This window comes from Oculina patagonica, chromosome 13, assembly GCF_052425735.1.
Source record: "Oculina patagonica isolate OP01 chromosome 13, crgOcupat, whole genome shotgun sequence".
Classification (NCBI taxonomy): Eukaryota; Metazoa; Cnidaria; class Anthozoa; order Scleractinia; family Oculinidae; genus Oculina; species Oculina patagonica.
In genome coordinates, this window is record NC_135770.1 from 31,280,381 (window position 1) to 31,296,828 (window position 16,448).

Sequence of the window (16,448 nt, forward strand, 5' to 3'; positions counted from 1 at the left end):
GATGTAAATTTAAGAGATATAACGTGTATTACCAAAACTTATAAAAAAAATTCATTTATCTTGCATTACTTTGATGTTTGTTGAAAACTATCACAGTTTTAATGACGGTATGTCTTTATAATATTGCATGAATTTTTATCACTACAAAACGAAACTGTTAGAGTCTTGCTAACTAATGTCTCTCTACAATTCCTTTAGCTGCCCTATTGTTGTTTTCAGGAGGTTCACGTGAGCCTGGAACAAACAAAATGAACAAGTCAATAAACTTCAAAACCATCTGAAGTCAGATTTTACTGGGAAATGAGGATCAGGCAACAGTTTTTACAAAGCTGTGCTCTTAGAATAATAATAATTACAGGGTGCCCAAATGCTCTTTTGTAAGAAATCATGGGTGCCCAGCTCATACAAGCTTTTATGATAACAAAATTATACACGTCGCCCAAAGATAAAAGTAGGTCGCCTGTGGCACCCGGGCTCTGCTGGAGCTCTGCTAGAGCACAGCTCTGAACTACATTGCCAAATTCACACGCCCCGCTATTAGTGAGATGGACAATTTGTTTCAGGTCACGTGGGGCACTTAAAAAGCAAGCCTACTGGGTAAATGCTGAGCAATTCAGTGATGCAAGGGAATCATTTGACTCATAACCCAGTGCAAGTCATCATCATCGCCAGCATGATAGAAACAAGCTCATTATCAATGATACAAGGGTCTCTTATACATGCTAGTACTAAATGGTTGGTACGGATAAAACAAAACAACAAACTTGACCAAGAAACATGCTCTCTGGGTATGTACAATTTAAAAGCCTTGAACTTTCATTTGTCAAGCTACAGCCTTTAATGGGTTAATTATTGTAAACTAAATGACTACTTCGTTTTCTATGGCATTAAGCAAATAGAAGCACAGCCCCCCCCCCCCCCGACTGGGATAGATGCTGCTCCATCATGATAAACTCCAGAGCATTTTATCAGGTTACCCACCAAACATTGGCTGTTTCCATGTCATACATTCGGGTATACATACATGTAGCAAGACATGGCGAGAAAGAGTTTCCATGCAATGCACTCTGCCATTTGTAATAAAAAAAATGCAACACATGCAATAAATAATTTATTTAACAGTACCTTAGCGTGTTTCAGCTCTAATTCTGCTCGTTCAGTCTGAAAAATAAAAGTATTTTTATAAGAATATTTCCAAAGCCGAAAACATTGATGCTAATGTGTTGTTCCAGAAAATAATTATCCATACCCCTCCCATGGAAGGTTTTTGATTTGAATCCCCCCACCCTTTGAAAATCCCAGTTAGGCCCCATACTTTCCTTTAAAAATTTTGGCCTTTGAGACCCCACACTTCCTCAGTTTCCATGACCTTCCATGGGGTGGGTATGGATATTTTCTTAAACTGCACAATACACAAAGTCTTTTTGCCTCTTCACTCACAAAATGAATGTCATTTCAGTTTTACTCACCATGCTCTTTCTAAACTGTTGAACTCTTCTTGTCTTGAAGTCTGTCAGTTCTGTTGATAAAAAAGCAGTTCACAAATTAATCTTGCATTTAGCATTTCATGGCTGCAATAGGCCCTTTCCAAGCTGCTGTTAGGCACTGTTTTTAAACAAGTCCTTGTGCAAAACCTTTAAACCTTTTAATGTGAAAATGAGTTTGATTTGAATAAACATACAGAAAAAACTCCTTTTGATCCAATATATTCATGATACTTCTCAGTTCTTACTGACCTTGTTTAGCTACTTCTGAAATGTGTTCGAATTTTTCAGAAGCTGTTTGCTGAGCTGTCTCCGCCTGAAGCAAAAAAAAAAAAAAAAAAAAAACGACCATGAATCATAATAAAAGCACACAGTAGGCTGCTTTCAGCTTTGATTTAAAGTGCATATGAAGCGAAATTTTTTTATTATTTTTTTAAATTTTAATTTTTTATAAAAAAACCCTAAAAATTTAAAAAAAAAAAAAAAAAAATTTTTTTTAAAAAAAAAAAAAAAAAAAAAAAAAAAATTTTTAACTAACCTTTATAATTATTAACATGCAGTATTAATTAAAATATAAAGAAAAATAGGTGATAGATCAGGATTAATTATGTCTGATTTCAGTTACTTTAAAATGACCCTACAAATCAAATCAAATATATTAAATATTTTTTTAAAAAATTTCTATAGGAGTGTGCAACAAAGTTATGTCTAATCACCCCAAAAAAGTGATTCTCTTTTCAGTATTAAGCTCATTGCCCAACAAGGCTGTCGTACATGCCATTTTATGATGAAGTTGTCGTTTGGTCATTTTCAAACTTGAATTGCTGGTCATAATTATTCACTCAGACTTTTTTCCCCGTCCTAGGCTCGTAACAACAAAAAATACTTCTTTCGCATTTTAGTTATGGCAATGTTGTTGATCACATTTAGCCTGTTGTCAGCTACTAATGACAACTCTCAGTTTATTGTGTAAGGCGGCCCAAAGAGGAAGTCCTCCATTTTCTCTGCATGCTGTTCAATCATCTTTCACTTTCCAGACAACACACCACTTGAAACAGTTTCCAACTCAGGGCTGTCAATATTTTAGGGCAGTAACCTATAACACATTTCAGGGTCCCCTATACCTCTCTGCGAAATGGAATCACATAAAAATATTTGGCTTTTTTACGCATCACAAATTATTCTAAAAATGTTTTCACGTTCATGCAAAAATCATGGCGATTCGTGTTAAGACTGTTATGCTCTGAAGGTGTAAGACCAGATATTGTGCCTGTCAAGATCACACATGCGACGAAATAGCGGACAAAAGTCCCAATCCCAACCACAAAGCTTAAACAAAGATGTGCGTTTAACTCATCGTTCATGTTTAAGCTAAAAATTGCGTTCACATGCACGTAAAAAGATCTTAAAATTTGGAATCACGAATCATGAAAAAATAAAAGCCCAAATCACGTTTTACGGCAAATTAGTAGGCTCAATCACGCTTCACGTAAAAAGTATAGGGGACCCTGACCTATGGCTAAGTTTACTTAATGTTACGGGTTTAGATGTTGATTGGTCTTACATTACACTTGCAGAGCAAGATGTTATGGATGATAACTTCCATGTAACAGCTCTTATGCAGTACTAATAAGATTACATCAAAATACATTAATTTTTACTTACAGCAGCAACTTCTTTGCCCTTTACTCTGGCCTTGTCCAGAGCCTTATTGGCATTTTCATAGTCAGCTAAACATCGCGCCCGACGATACAGCAATGCCTTGGCAGCTTCTGTGTCTCGCACATAATATCTCAGTAAGTCAGAAGTTTTTAGATCTTGGTCAGAGGCAACGCGGCCTTCCAATTTACGAGCTTTCTCAAAATACTCAGCCGCCTAGAAAAAAAATGAAATGATTAGGTGAAATTTGGTTAGTTGATTCTGCTCACTACTATTAGTCCCAATTTAAAAATACAATAAAGCCTTCTTGTGCAACCACCTTTTGTAAAAACTTGCAACTTTTACAATTTTATACCTAAATGTTTATAACATCACTAATTCCATTGACAAATACTTTAATTAGGGGTCAGCAGACAACTCGTCAAAAAATGTACATGTATCAGGCATTCCTTTGAATGCCTGATCGCAGGTTACAATGTACCTTGTTCAGGAATCGATCTATGTCCATGTATTCACTGGTTCCCATCTGTGAAACAGAACTAGAAATCCTGATAAAAGAGTCAGCTACATTCTTGTGGGTCTTTGTCATACGGTCTGCTTGACGAGTTGAATCCTTTAACCTAGAAAAATATATATTACGAAATCCAATTGGTTACCAGCAGACCATATTCCACATAATTGCGGGGAGCAGGGAGCCAACAGTGGTGAGAGCGTCCACCTCCCACCAATGTGACCTGGGTTTGAGTCTGGCCAGGTGCCATGTGGGTTGAGTTTGTTGTTGGTTCATGTCCTTGCTCTGAGGGTTTTTCTCCAGGTTCTCTAGCTTTCCTCCCATCAGGAAAGCCAACATTTCCAAACTCTAATTTGACCTAGAGCACATTTCTTGAAGGCCCTAGAAAGGCATTTTTAGTTATCTGTATCTTGAAAACGGAGAAGTGTATAGGCCTGAAATTTTCTATGAAGGGCTCTGTTCATATTCAAAATATCATGGAATAAAACAGCTCTGCAATCATAAGGTTTGAGATTTTGCTATGGCTTTTGAGTGCGAAAACTTTTCAGGACCTTTAAGAAATGGGCCTCTGGATAGAGGACCCGCATGAAAACCAGCTAAAGTTGATGTGGCTTCCTCTCTAAATAAAGTATCTTTTTAGTAATAATATTGGACAATTTACACACCATGACCATGTTATTGGATGGTTATTGCGTCAAGCTTGTGTTATTGGACAGTATGCATTAGTTACACAGTTTTTTGTCTTTAACTAAAACAAATTAAAACAACATACCCACATGTAGAGCCCCATAGCTACAAGAGTTTTAAAACTCTGTCAGTGACTCCCTATTACTAACATAACCACAGGAAATCATACAGTAAGTCAATAACTAATAAAAGGCAATTGGACAAAACTTACTTCATGTTATATTCCACTAAAAATTTCTTCTCAGTCTCAAAGAACTCATCAATGTCCTAAAAAAAGGAAAACAGATCCAAGGTAAGCCAAACTAAAAAAAATAAACAACAAAGAAACATGAAGGCTTCCACAAACAAAAACAATCAATTTAAAAAAAAAAAAACATCATCATCAACGAAAAAAAACTCTCTTTATGAGTTTTTTTTTTTATCAAGGATTTGTAATCTGACTGACAGAAGAAGAGACTTTTCAAGGTAATTTTGCAGAATTAACTCAAAGAGGCAGCTATGAAAGAAACAGAGAAAACTCTGGTTGCTAGCTAGCCTGAAGACAGAAGTCACAGATACAAAACCTTATGAGACCAAGGGAGATCAGAAATATGGTAAAGTTGGGCATTCAAAAATTATCTTTCCTGACTCTAACAATTATTAAAATGTTTATTAATCAGTTATTCACCTTCTGTCCAGAGAGAAGGACTTCATCAACTCCTTTGGCAAGACCCTTGAAAAGACCTCCAAGCCGTTCCTTCTTGTTTTTGCCCCGTACATTAAGCTGGGATAAAAAAAAAACGATTGATTTGAATTTTTACAACCTATACAATATACGTGTAGCAGCATTCAACAATACAGTCAACTCTCTGTTAACGGACACCTCTATTAGATGGACATCTCCATTAGACGGACACCTGGTGCTGGTCCCTGCTCTTTTTCAGTCATTTCACTGTAACAAAACTCTCTGTAAGATGGACACCTCTCTAAGACAGACAACGGACACTTTGAATTGAGTCGTCTCTTTGAATTGAGTCGCCTTTGAACATTGAAATATTCAATTCAAGAATGGAATATTGAAGCAAAGAATTATTTAAATTTACAATAATGGAATCATTAATCCACCCTTGACAGGAACGCTTGAGGTGTTTTGACTGACTGTAACATCACCGCTATAACCACCAATCAGTTTCAACGGACCAGACTTACAACACCATCGAGTGACAACAACTTTTCACAAGACCCTGAATTTGACTGCCGCTCAGATTGTTAAAACGCCAGTCACCAACAACAACTCTTTTCAGAATTAGTCTCACCTGGATGATCACACTATAGTCTGGTTTTCACTAGTAATGCAAGCACAAGTGCAAAGCTTAGCACAGTCGCAAGCATAACAGCTTTTATTTCACCGTGAAAATGGCCTCAAAGCAAGCATAAGCACAAGGAGGGGGGTGAATAGGTTTGCGGATCTACGGATTTGGCCTTAAAAGACATACGGATTGCGGATTTTGGCGATTCATCAAGCGGATTCACGGATTTCGAAAATACAACCGATCGCGGATTAGCTGAGAATTTCGGCCAGGATTCTGGACTCTTCATGTCAGAAAGCTCGGATCGTGGATACTAAAAGAAGTTCGGATCACTTTGGTCAGTCTTCATCGGTATGCTAGCAGAATTGTTGCAGAAACAAGTAATGAAAAGAAACTTCTTAAATAATTGGCATAAAAAACAACATCTACTGGCCGTAGCAGTGAAACTATACCACAGAAAGTTTTCAAGTAATTCGGATGCGGATTTGAATGAAAATAGTGGCGGATTGATGGATTTGGCCAAAAAATAGCATGGATTGGCGGATTTGCGTACCCCTATTCACCCGCCTCTACAAGAGCAAGTACTTGTAAGCACAACTGTTAATAATTTTTTTCCTTTTTCTTGTGCCGGTGTTTGTGTTCAACACAAAGGAAATCAAAGACACATGGCTGTGTCAGCCCAATTAACAGGTTAAACACTCATTTCAGATTCCCCCGCGTCTGAGCCTTGTAACTAGTTAACATCACATTCTTGTGCTTGTACTAGTGCTTATGTTGACGTTCATTTTCGCTTGACACACTACTTATGCTTGCACTTGTGCTTGCACGGCTAGTGAAAACAAGGCTTTTATGAGCAACTAATACTCTAATGACCAGTCTTGTAATCAACTTACCTCTCCTTTAAATTCCAAAAACACATTAAAGTTGCTGTCTTTCCTCAGAGTGGGGTGAGCAGCTAAACGTGTAAGAAACACTTCATGCATGGCTACAGTTTTCTTGAAAGTAGCTAGATACTCCCTGAAACAGAAACAAAACAAAATTTGGTAAGACTGTTTTTTGCGATGCTGATACCGTCTAGGAGCAAAACAATACATCAACTATCCATGTATCGCAATTGCAAGTCTTTCAATAGCAACATGTGCATCAAATTGCAGGTCCAACTAGCAATAATAATAGCGAACAGATAGTTTCGCTAACTACTCAGCTCAATTAGTTTTTGCTATTCTGAGTAGTTTTTTTCTGGCTAATTAAGTTATTTTTATGCTGTTATTCATGTAATTAATGTTTCTGGCAAAATAAAATGGTTGTCGTTGTTATGATGGTTTTCAAGTTATCTCTAATCTTGTAGTCCTTTTGTAGTGCGTAAAAAAATGTAATCTTTCCTTTAAAATCAAGGAAAAAGATTACACTCCCGAACACGAAAATAGGAAATACGGGACTTAACTGTCATGCTTATTTTGTAAAAAAAAAAACCTACCCCCAGAATCTTTTCTGCATTTAAATCGTGGCTGGTGTCTACCATAACATCTAATAATTGGTGGAATAACAATTAACACTATAAATTGACTACTGTAATTTAGTATCGCAATAGTATCACTACAACCTCAGAAGTATTTCAATATATCAAAATATTTCAACCATCACGATGCTATTACTAACAATAATCAAAACGACCTAGTCAGTAGTCACACCCAATGGCATCAAAATAACAACATTCTTACGCTTCAAGTTCTTGCTTCATTTTCTGGAACTCCTCTTTTGTCATTGTATTTTCACCTGAAATAAAACAGAACATTAAATTGTCAATGGTGTTCTTAACATTACTGTTAATACCAATAGTTACATGGATGTTATTTGAGATGTGGCCATATGGCTGTAAGCGAAAAACTTTGGATGTTAAAATTTCAGATGTTTTATTTTCGACATTTAATTTTTGGACACTTTTTAACTCATTTCGGACAAATTTCGAACAAAAATTTTAGACACTTTGCTGAAGCATGGCTAAAGTAACTGAAACAAAATCTGTGAATATAGCTGTTTTACTATACCCTGAAGGTTTTACAGATACATCAACGTGAAGATAACACAAATACTTTCAAGCCATTTCGTATCTCAAGCCGTGTCTCAAGTTACTAGAGTTTGCTCCATAAAGGAGCCTAAAAGCTTAGGAGCTAAGGACAGGGGAAGATGGAGATCTCTGGTGGACGACCTATGTTCCACATGAACTTAAGGGTTTAAGTCAAGTCAAGTCACAATGGCTTAATGATCTACAACAAGATCTTTAAAAGGATCTTCTGGTTCTAGTTCCTTAGTTACGGTTTCCACTATTTCTGCCATCTCAAAACCCTTCTTGTCACGTTCGGTTTGTTTAAGTGTACTTCACAGTTATACTTTACTGTAAATTTAAGGTAATTCACTTGATATAGAACTGCTCATAGATTTCCAACCAAACTTTGCCAGTTGGTTGTTTACCTTAAGGGAAGTTAAATTTTGAAAAAAAAAAAAGGCGGGTAACCGTATTCGTTTAAGAGCAGGAAGACCTTGTATTTACCATATAATTCCTTATAAATTTCCTTTGCGAGTACGTTTTCGGTGATCTGTATTCATTTTATACAAAGAATTTGATCGCTACTTTCGAACAAAGAGAAAAAATGATAGGTCACCGTACTTGTTTACGAGCGAAGCCGCATAGAAAAAGCCGCCATTTTGTTTATGTGTATGCGCTTATTGCACGTAAAATTCTGCGCAGTAAGGATGCGCAATGCAACACTAGGGAATCACCTTAAAATTTTGGACTCTTAAAAATTTTGGACAGTTTATTTTTGGACAATTTTTTGACTGAAATTAAAATTGTCCAAAATGTTATGTTATCTCTTGTTACCTTCTCCAAGTTTTTGTAGCTTTTCACGAGACACATCAAAATCTGGTTTTGGTGGAGCTGGTGGAATCTGAAGGCAACAAATCATGGTAACACAAATAATGTCACGACACAAATCATTATTTACACTACAGTCTTCCTTGTTACCCCTGCCCCCACCTCCCCCCCCCCCCACTTCCCAAATGTTGTTTGAAGGTGTTTCTGTTTGAAAGAGACTACAGCTCCCCAATCAGCTGGTGTGAAATGGGCTTTGACTTTGGAAAACTTCAACAAATCGACAAAACATCAACAAATTGTTTTCACACAGCAAAAACCGGTTTAATCCAGACTGACTAGCACAAACTTTGGGGCTGCGGCAACTTCAAAGAATTGACGCGATTTAGGCAGAGCCTCTTTGTCTTCCCAAATCTCACTCATGAAAGTTAAAAGAGGCTCTGCTCACAGGGTGTGCCCAGCATTAGACCAATAAAAATGGACCATATACCCAGGGTTTTCCTTTTCTGCAGGCGACAGGCGATTTTCGCCACCTGTGAGTGTCTCCTTCACTGGCAACTTCATTTTCACTGAAAAACTATCTCTGGATTTTCTGAACAGTTTTATGTTGATTTCGCCGCCTGTTTGCAGTTCTTCTACACCAACTTCATTTGAAAAGGAAAACCCTGTATACCCACCCTTCATTTGAAAGGTCACCAGAAATTCAGAGAGGCTTGGTAGATGGATAACTGAGTAAATGATTACATACACGTAACATGCATGGCTGCATAACATAACAATAGCGTAAGTCGACATCTGAAGGCGTGATACAAGAGCTTTCTGATCAAAAGAGCTTTTAGTTAAATGATTAATCAAAAATCGATCAATATAATATTACTTTTGATACTTACAATGATTCCAGCGTATTCTTCGTTTTCTACGTATCGATCGTGAAGCCAAACAAACTCTTCGTGTTCTCTGACCACAGAAAATTCACTCTCCTTAAAATTCGGCAGTGTTGTCTGGAAGGAAGCGTATTTTCTTACAGTTAAACAATCACCAACCTGGAATGAATGGCAAGTATAATTTAAAGCTCAACAAGGAATTAAAGTTGTGCTCACGAACCTTTGTATGGACAGTGAACTTTACACGATCTCTTTCACTTAATGCATCGGAGATATCCACCATAAGAGACGTATCTGTGTTTAAATCCACAGACTGGGTCCGTGTCTGAAATAGAAACGAAACAGTAACATTACAATCAAAACAAATCTGCTATTTTCGATCCCACGGGAAGGCCTAGAGCCATGGGCACGAGATCAAAGATGGCCAAAAAACAACTCACTTTCTCATCCTCCAGCATATCTGCGCTATCAGCTGCGTCCTGCAGGGAACAGTAAACGGGCAGTAAGGTTAAATTTTATAAATTGATTAAATATTCAGCAATTTTCAGCTGTTATTCGCTTGTCTATTTCTTACCATCATGGTTGGCACCGTGCTGAACCGAAGTCCTCTTTAGTCACGTGACTGGCGGTACTATGACAAAAAATCTCCCCTCTGAGCCTCCCTAAGTGACACATTGACGTATCTGTAAACACCGAACAAGATACAAGTGGGTTGGAAAGTGTTTTTGAAATACGAAAAGATCTGATTTGATGGGAAAAATGTATGTATGCCGATAAATGCAAGTTTGCCTTTTACAATAGTGGCTAAAAATAATTTAATTTTGTTTCGTGAACGAAAAGTGAAATAACAGACTTTCAGCAAAACGTAAGTGAAAGAGATATTTGTACAGTTACCGGGCAACAAGAGCTTATCTCCTTGTGGCTTGTAATTTATTTTTTACAAGCTATTTATCCAGCAACGTACTTCTATCAACAAAATAAACTATCGAGTTTCCCAATATCACAATCTTGTATGGCGATCAAATATCCCCTCCCTACCCCGCTGACTATCTTTCACGTGCATCAATAGTATCCCAAGATGCATTGTAAGCATTACTTGGTAACAAGAGGCAAACATGGCGGACGGCATCTCGAGTGAAGGTTTGCATGGATTGTCCTTAGCTGTTTGCTATTGTGGGACGTTACCTTGCTGAGATTTTTGCTTTATTTCTTTAAGCAGCTCCTCAAGAACAAGTTTCGTTGGCTCCCCCAGAGGAAAGCAACCACAGTCAACCAGAGGTAAGCTCCAATTTCCATGTACACCAAAGTTTTTGACATGCACGGACCATTTTTCCCAGCGTTTGTCGACATTTATAAAGCTGTGTCAAAACTTCCGTACTTTGTATACATCTAGCAGAAATTTTAAACGTATTGCACTTCCCCTTCCTCTGGAAAAGATGTCTTTCCTTGTGCTGTAAAACTATTAAAGGAAAGTGAAGTAAGCTTAATTCTTAAATTTGACATGCACTGATTGTTTTCGTTCATAATTAAGGGATAACTTACATGTGCACATTTACACAATGTTAGCTTGCTACAGATGGTAATTCTGTTTACCAATGCGCCCCTGTATTCTGTAATCTTTCGTTTTGAAAGCTACTTCCAATGAAATGTGATGTGATGTATATGGACATAGAGTGGTGGGTAGAATTATTTTCTTGCAAATTGTTGGAACTGATACAGAAGGAATCATCCTCAGTCATAACAAATAAATGAAATGAGGCACTGTGAATACTGGCCACTATTAAAAAATTCAGTAGCTCAGGTGGGACTCGAACCCGTGACCTTTGGGTTGCATGACCACTGTTCTACCATCTGAGCTACAAAGCCACAGACGGGAACAGCGCGTGAGTGAATCCCATATGAACTTACATGTGGACAGGAGTTTCCTGTAACGAACATGTGGAACGTATTACATGTGGAGGACAAATAAATGTGGATGAACAGTGTTTTGATTCTAGTTTAGAATCATCCTCAGTCATAACAAATAAATGAAATGAGACACTGTGAATCCTGGCCACGTCCCACCTGAGCCACTAAACTTTTTTTCAGTGGCCAGGATTCACAGTGTCTCATTTCATTTATTTGGTACAGAAGGAGATGGGCATAATTGGCAATTAGAGAGGAGAATATTATTTAGCATTTCAAGTTTATTACTGAAAGGGTTCCAATAACTGCTTTTTTATGTCATCAGGTTCCTCCTCAAGAAACCTCTCCCCATGCCGACATTGGTCTCACAGATAATGTGCAGGTAACAACATCAAACTGAAGGCTTCCCAGTTCATTAATGAAGAAAGGGAAATTGAGGGTGTAGGGGTACTGGCAACCAAAGGAAATGCAAAGAAAGCAAGGAAAGAAGGAAACCTGTGTTTGACTGGAATCTCATCCCCCTTGGGGGTGGGACTCACCTATAAAAATGACGGGGGTACTCATTGGAAAATTTTGCAGCAGTATTAAATTTTAAGGTTTTTGCACCATAAGTGGTACCAATCCACAAATTTTTCTACCTTATGACAAGCACCCCGGTCATCTTTATAGGAGAGTCCCCCGGATGCAAGTGGCAGATCTATATGTGTCCTAAGAGAAGGAAACTAAAGATGTGACGTACTTTGCTCAAAAAGGGGGGGGGGGCGGAGGTGCTGAAGAATAATTATTATTTTGGGGTAAATTACAAAGGTGTGCTGATACAATTACCAAACATCATTATTATTGAAAGAAGGGCTGCATAACAAGTAAAATCTTTGACTACTTTGACTTGTCTATAAGTTGTTGATGTAGCTGGGAAAAACGGAACAAAAATCAACATTTACAGTGCCAGAGTGTTCTTTATTCGGTCAAACAAATCATGTGGCATACCAGTCAAGTCAAAAGTATTGGTATTGATATCAAAGAAAAGGCCACAGAGTATCAGTCTTGTTAGGTTAAGTCTGTGTTTGAGCCTTGTGGTCCATTAAGCTGGAGCTTATCCCAGCTTCTGTAGCATGAAGCGACTAGGAGTATTTCTACTCCCCCCTTGATGGGATGCTAGTCCATCACAGGGTTACCCCCAGCATTAAATTCACTGATACTCATTCATACACCTGGGTGGAGAGAAGCACTGAGAGTAAAGTGTCTTGCCCAAGAACAAGACACAATGACCCTGACAAGGGCTCGAACCTGGACTGGTCAATCCAGAGTCCAGCACACTTACCATAAGGGCACTGCGCCTCCCAAATCAGTATCACTATTGTCTCAATCCTTACCGGTAATTGCCACACTAAAAGGTAGCCCTTGCCACTGGTAGCAATATTTCTTGTCAATTCATACATTGGAAACTTCAGGTCAATACCAGCCTATGCTCAGCAATAAACTTTACCTTCCTACATGCATTTGTGAAACCAAACTATTTTATTTTTGTTGACCTCGCCAAATAATAATCAAAGAAATTAGCACTGAGATGGCAGGGAAGCCTAAAAAGAAGCCGCATTGCTTCTAACAATAGGCTCCCTTGGAACAATATAGTGATTTCACTTAATCCGTGAAATAGTTATTAGTAACACTTTTAGATACTAATAGACACTAATTCCATTGTTTTCTTTTGTTTATTTCTGACTGTTACGTACAAACTGGTAGATATTGTTCCAAATCACTCTTGACTACTAACAAGTTCAAATTAGGCTAGTCATAATTATTACAAGGGAGAGTTAAAATTTCCTCAACCACTAACAGCTGAACTAATGTATTTTTTAAAAATAAAGTATATTTATTTTTGTTTGTCCCACGACGTTGTCACTTGGGATGTAGATTGCGACGTTTTGACTGCACACTGCCAGTTTTTATCAGGCAATAAGGTTGACTGGTCAGGTGTAACCTTGTAAAGTAGCCTTATAACAATATCAACAGGGATAGTGGAATTGAAATTCCTGAAGCATGGATGCCCATGATAAAAAAACACAACACCAGGATAACTGAACGACAGCGGACCGCTGAGGGAACAACAGCACACCGGAACAGCGAGGATCGAAATGCACCAATCACAGCTGTTGAAAACCAACCAATCACAGTCCAGCAGCGTGCTTTATAAGGTTACACCTGACCAGTCGACCTTATCGCCTGTTGAAGACTAGCAGTGTGCAGTCGAAACGTCGCAATCTACATCACAACTGACAACATTAACATCATAAAACGAAAAATGCTTTATTACATATTATTGTACTCTACCACGATGATTAACCACAATATTTTTTACAATTTATTTTTTGTTCAAAGAAAATGGTGGAAAAAGAAAAGGAAGCTGCTGAAAAACCAACAAAACCAAAAGTAGAGCTTCAGTCATTACCAACCAGGGCATATCTTGACCAGACTGTTGTGCCTATCCTTCTCCAAGGTCTCTCCACCCTGTCCAAGGAAAGGTAAAACCTTAGGCTTACTGATACATAGCAGAAATAAGGATACATCATCTCTGAGTTGAGGGATGAGGAGACATAATTTCAGGTCAAGTACAGTTCCTCCCCTTCAAAATGCATTTTAAAGGTTTGCCATAGACCTTATGCAAAAATGGTTGTCATTCCTTGCTGTTGTTTGGTCAAGTTTCTTAAAACGCTGATGGTGGCACTTTAATATATATGAAATATTATGCTATTCTGAGAAGTTTCAGTGTTTTTGGTTAAATGGCTGCAAAGTTATGACTCGTTAAAATTTAAGAGATTTGTATGGAAAAAGTCACTCTGGCCTGCCTAGCCTCGTTTTCATGTTTTTGGCAATATAAATGTACCTGTATCTTCCCATTGTGTGGTTCCAGAAAATATCCATACCCCCCCCCCCCCACAGAAGGGATTTGCCCTATGACCCCCCACCCCTCTGGAAATTCCAATTTAGCTTCATACATTGCTTTAAAGTTTTGGGTCTTTGTGACCCTCCTCCCCGGAATTTCCAATCCCTTCTGTGGGGGGAGTATGGATATTTTGTGGAACCGCACATTCGATGAAAGTATACATGTCGCCTTTAAACTTCATACACTGATTTACTTTGACTTTATCGTTAAGTTTATAGAGTAATTTTATTTTGTTGACAAATGATTTTTCTGGGAGCCGAAAATTAACAGCCGCCATATTTGCATTGGGTGTATGGCTCAAAAAATGCCCTTCAGACAAGCAGTTCTTAAACTGTGCTTGCCCTGAGTAGTTATGCGCTTGTCTTGATTTACCTTTTTTAAGAGTTAGTCAGCAGACGACTTGCCAGGCCTCTTGTCGATCGGGCAAGTGAGATCTTAAAGATCTCTTAAAGAATGCCGCTCTAATATTTCTTGAGAAACTCTTGATTCAGTGTTTCATCTTTTTGTGGAACGATTGATGACATCATCACTTTCCTCATAAATTTGCATAATACAAAAACGTAAATATCTCTAAAACTACATGATCAAAATTGTTTATAATACAATGTTTGCATTTTTGTCTGCTTTAGACCACCCAACCCCATTGAATACCTGGCGACGTACTTGCTGAAAAACAAAGAACAGTATGAAGAGAGCTAGGGATTTTCAGGCTTCATTCACGATTGTAAATTTAACAGCTAAGATGATGCATGCCACTTCTGTATTCCAGTATTAACGCAAATTTTCAGATCCATTCACAGAGCAAGTGTTGTATACGAGATAGTTTTAAGACAAGAAGAGAGTTATCATTTAGTTTTGTCTACTTGTATGAAGCAGAGGGCATTCTTACAATACAATATTCACTTCCTTGAGCCGAGGAGCTTCAAGCGAGAAAATATGATTGAAACAATATGAATTTTTTATGAGGTGCAAAATATTATTCCAGTTTAATTTACCACTAAAAAACCAGTGTCACATGTTTAAGGACAAAATCTTCATCATATGTGAACTTGCAGTCTTCTTCTCTCCACTTTCGTGCACTTGAACCATTAACACTGGATGATGTGACCTTTGATATTTGTACTTTCTTCATGTTTGTATTATATCTCTGACATTGAAATAAAATTACTGACAAGTGTTCATTTTGTTCGAGTGATGGTGGGCAGGGGGGGGGGAGCTCTGTTAATGTTAGCACCAAGTGTTAAACCGTACATCACTATTCTACTTTCTCTTTGGAGGTGCGTGCAAAAGATGTTTGGAAGTTCGTTTTGTACTTTGGGGGTCAGAAATGAATATCCCACGGTATTTGTTTTCTAAAATTTAGGGCCTGCGGAAACATTAACAAGGTTCAAGCCAAGGTTTTTGCTGGACTGCCGGCTGCATGCTCTAAGTCAGGGTCGAAAACGCGAAAAAAAAAGCTAATCATACGTTCGCTTATTTGTTTGTTGTCACCCGCTCGACGGGGTAAAAAAGGGACGGCTGCGTAATGGAAAACTGAGATGAGCTGAACCTGGAACTTCAAAGTATGGTTCAAAGGGGCGCTAGTAGTCTAGCCCTCCCCCCGGGGGGAGGTGGGAGTACTCCCTACAGTGGACTATACGGGGAGGCTTCTTACGAAAGGGTTACCGTTTTCAGGATGAAGGTATATTAAGGCAAAGGCATTTTACGACATGAAGTTTACAAGTGGGGAAAACTGGCATTTAGATATTCAAAAGAACATTTCAAACTATCTTGAACAGACTCACCGAACGGTCGATTTATTTATTAGTATTTTAAGGGGTTATTCAATATCCCATTTATATACAAAAGGGTTACCTTTTTTGGAAGAAAGGTACATGAAAGTGTTAGGGTTGGACCCCGGCGCGGAGCCTCCCGTATATTTGAGTACGTATACCTTCCCACCCGTCGGAAGTCCAGGTCTACGCTCAATGTTGGCGTCATCGTAATAGGAATTCGCAAATTTTACGCTGGTTTGCGTTTTTTGTATGAAGTCGTATTTAATAGGCTGGGCTTCTCAGAAACATATTGACCAGTTTGGGGCTTGTTTTATATAAAGAATCGTGTTGGTCACAGACTTTTATAAGAATTGGTGGCTCCTAATGGGGCCGTTTATTTTGGTTTTTTCGGAATCAGAAATCAATACAGTGGAACCCCGATATAACGATATGCCAAGG

At 38.2% G+C, this 16,448-nt stretch overlaps 2 protein-coding genes across 3 annotated transcripts; one reads left to right on the forward strand and one right to left on the reverse strand.

Annotated features, from left to right (window-relative positions):
* Window positions 1–44: 44 nt before the first annotated feature.
* On the reverse strand, window positions 45–10,031 carry LOC144636043 (sorting nexin-6-like). The gene is made up of 15 exons (XM_078495184.1): window positions 9,961–10,031; window positions 9,827–9,865; window positions 9,607–9,711; window positions 9,393–9,503; window positions 8,512–8,578; window positions 7,352–7,406; window positions 6,524–6,647; window positions 5,009–5,104; window positions 4,553–4,608; window positions 3,625–3,763; window positions 3,150–3,359; window positions 1,737–1,800; window positions 1,470–1,519; window positions 1,126–1,161; window positions 45–234 (listed from the first exon to the last, which is right to left on the reverse strand). The coding sequence occupies exons 1-15, from the start codon at window positions 9,964–9,966 to the stop codon at window positions 184–186; spliced, it is 1,209 nt and encodes a 402-aa protein (XP_078351310.1). The 5' UTR covers window positions 9,967–10,031; the 3' UTR covers window positions 45–183.
* Window positions 10,032–10,481: 450 nt separating this feature from the next.
* LOC144636088 (protein dpy-30 homolog) lies at window positions 10,482–15,414 on the forward strand. 2 transcript variants are annotated; one of them, XM_078495232.1, is made up of 5 exons: window positions 10,482–10,526; window positions 10,606–10,664; window positions 11,617–11,673; window positions 13,671–13,813; window positions 14,865–15,414. In XM_078495232.1, exons 1-5 carry the CDS (start codon window positions 10,502–10,504, stop codon window positions 14,932–14,934), a joined length of 354 nt encoding a protein of 117 aa, XP_078351358.1. In that variant the 5' UTR covers window positions 10,482–10,501; the 3' UTR covers window positions 14,935–15,414. The 2 variants fall into 2 exon arrangements, with proteins under 2 accessions (XP_078351358.1, XP_078351357.1); XM_078495231.1 differs by having other exon boundaries at window positions 10,492–10,526; window positions 10,603–10,664.
* Window positions 15,415–16,448: the final 1,034 nt, after the last annotated feature.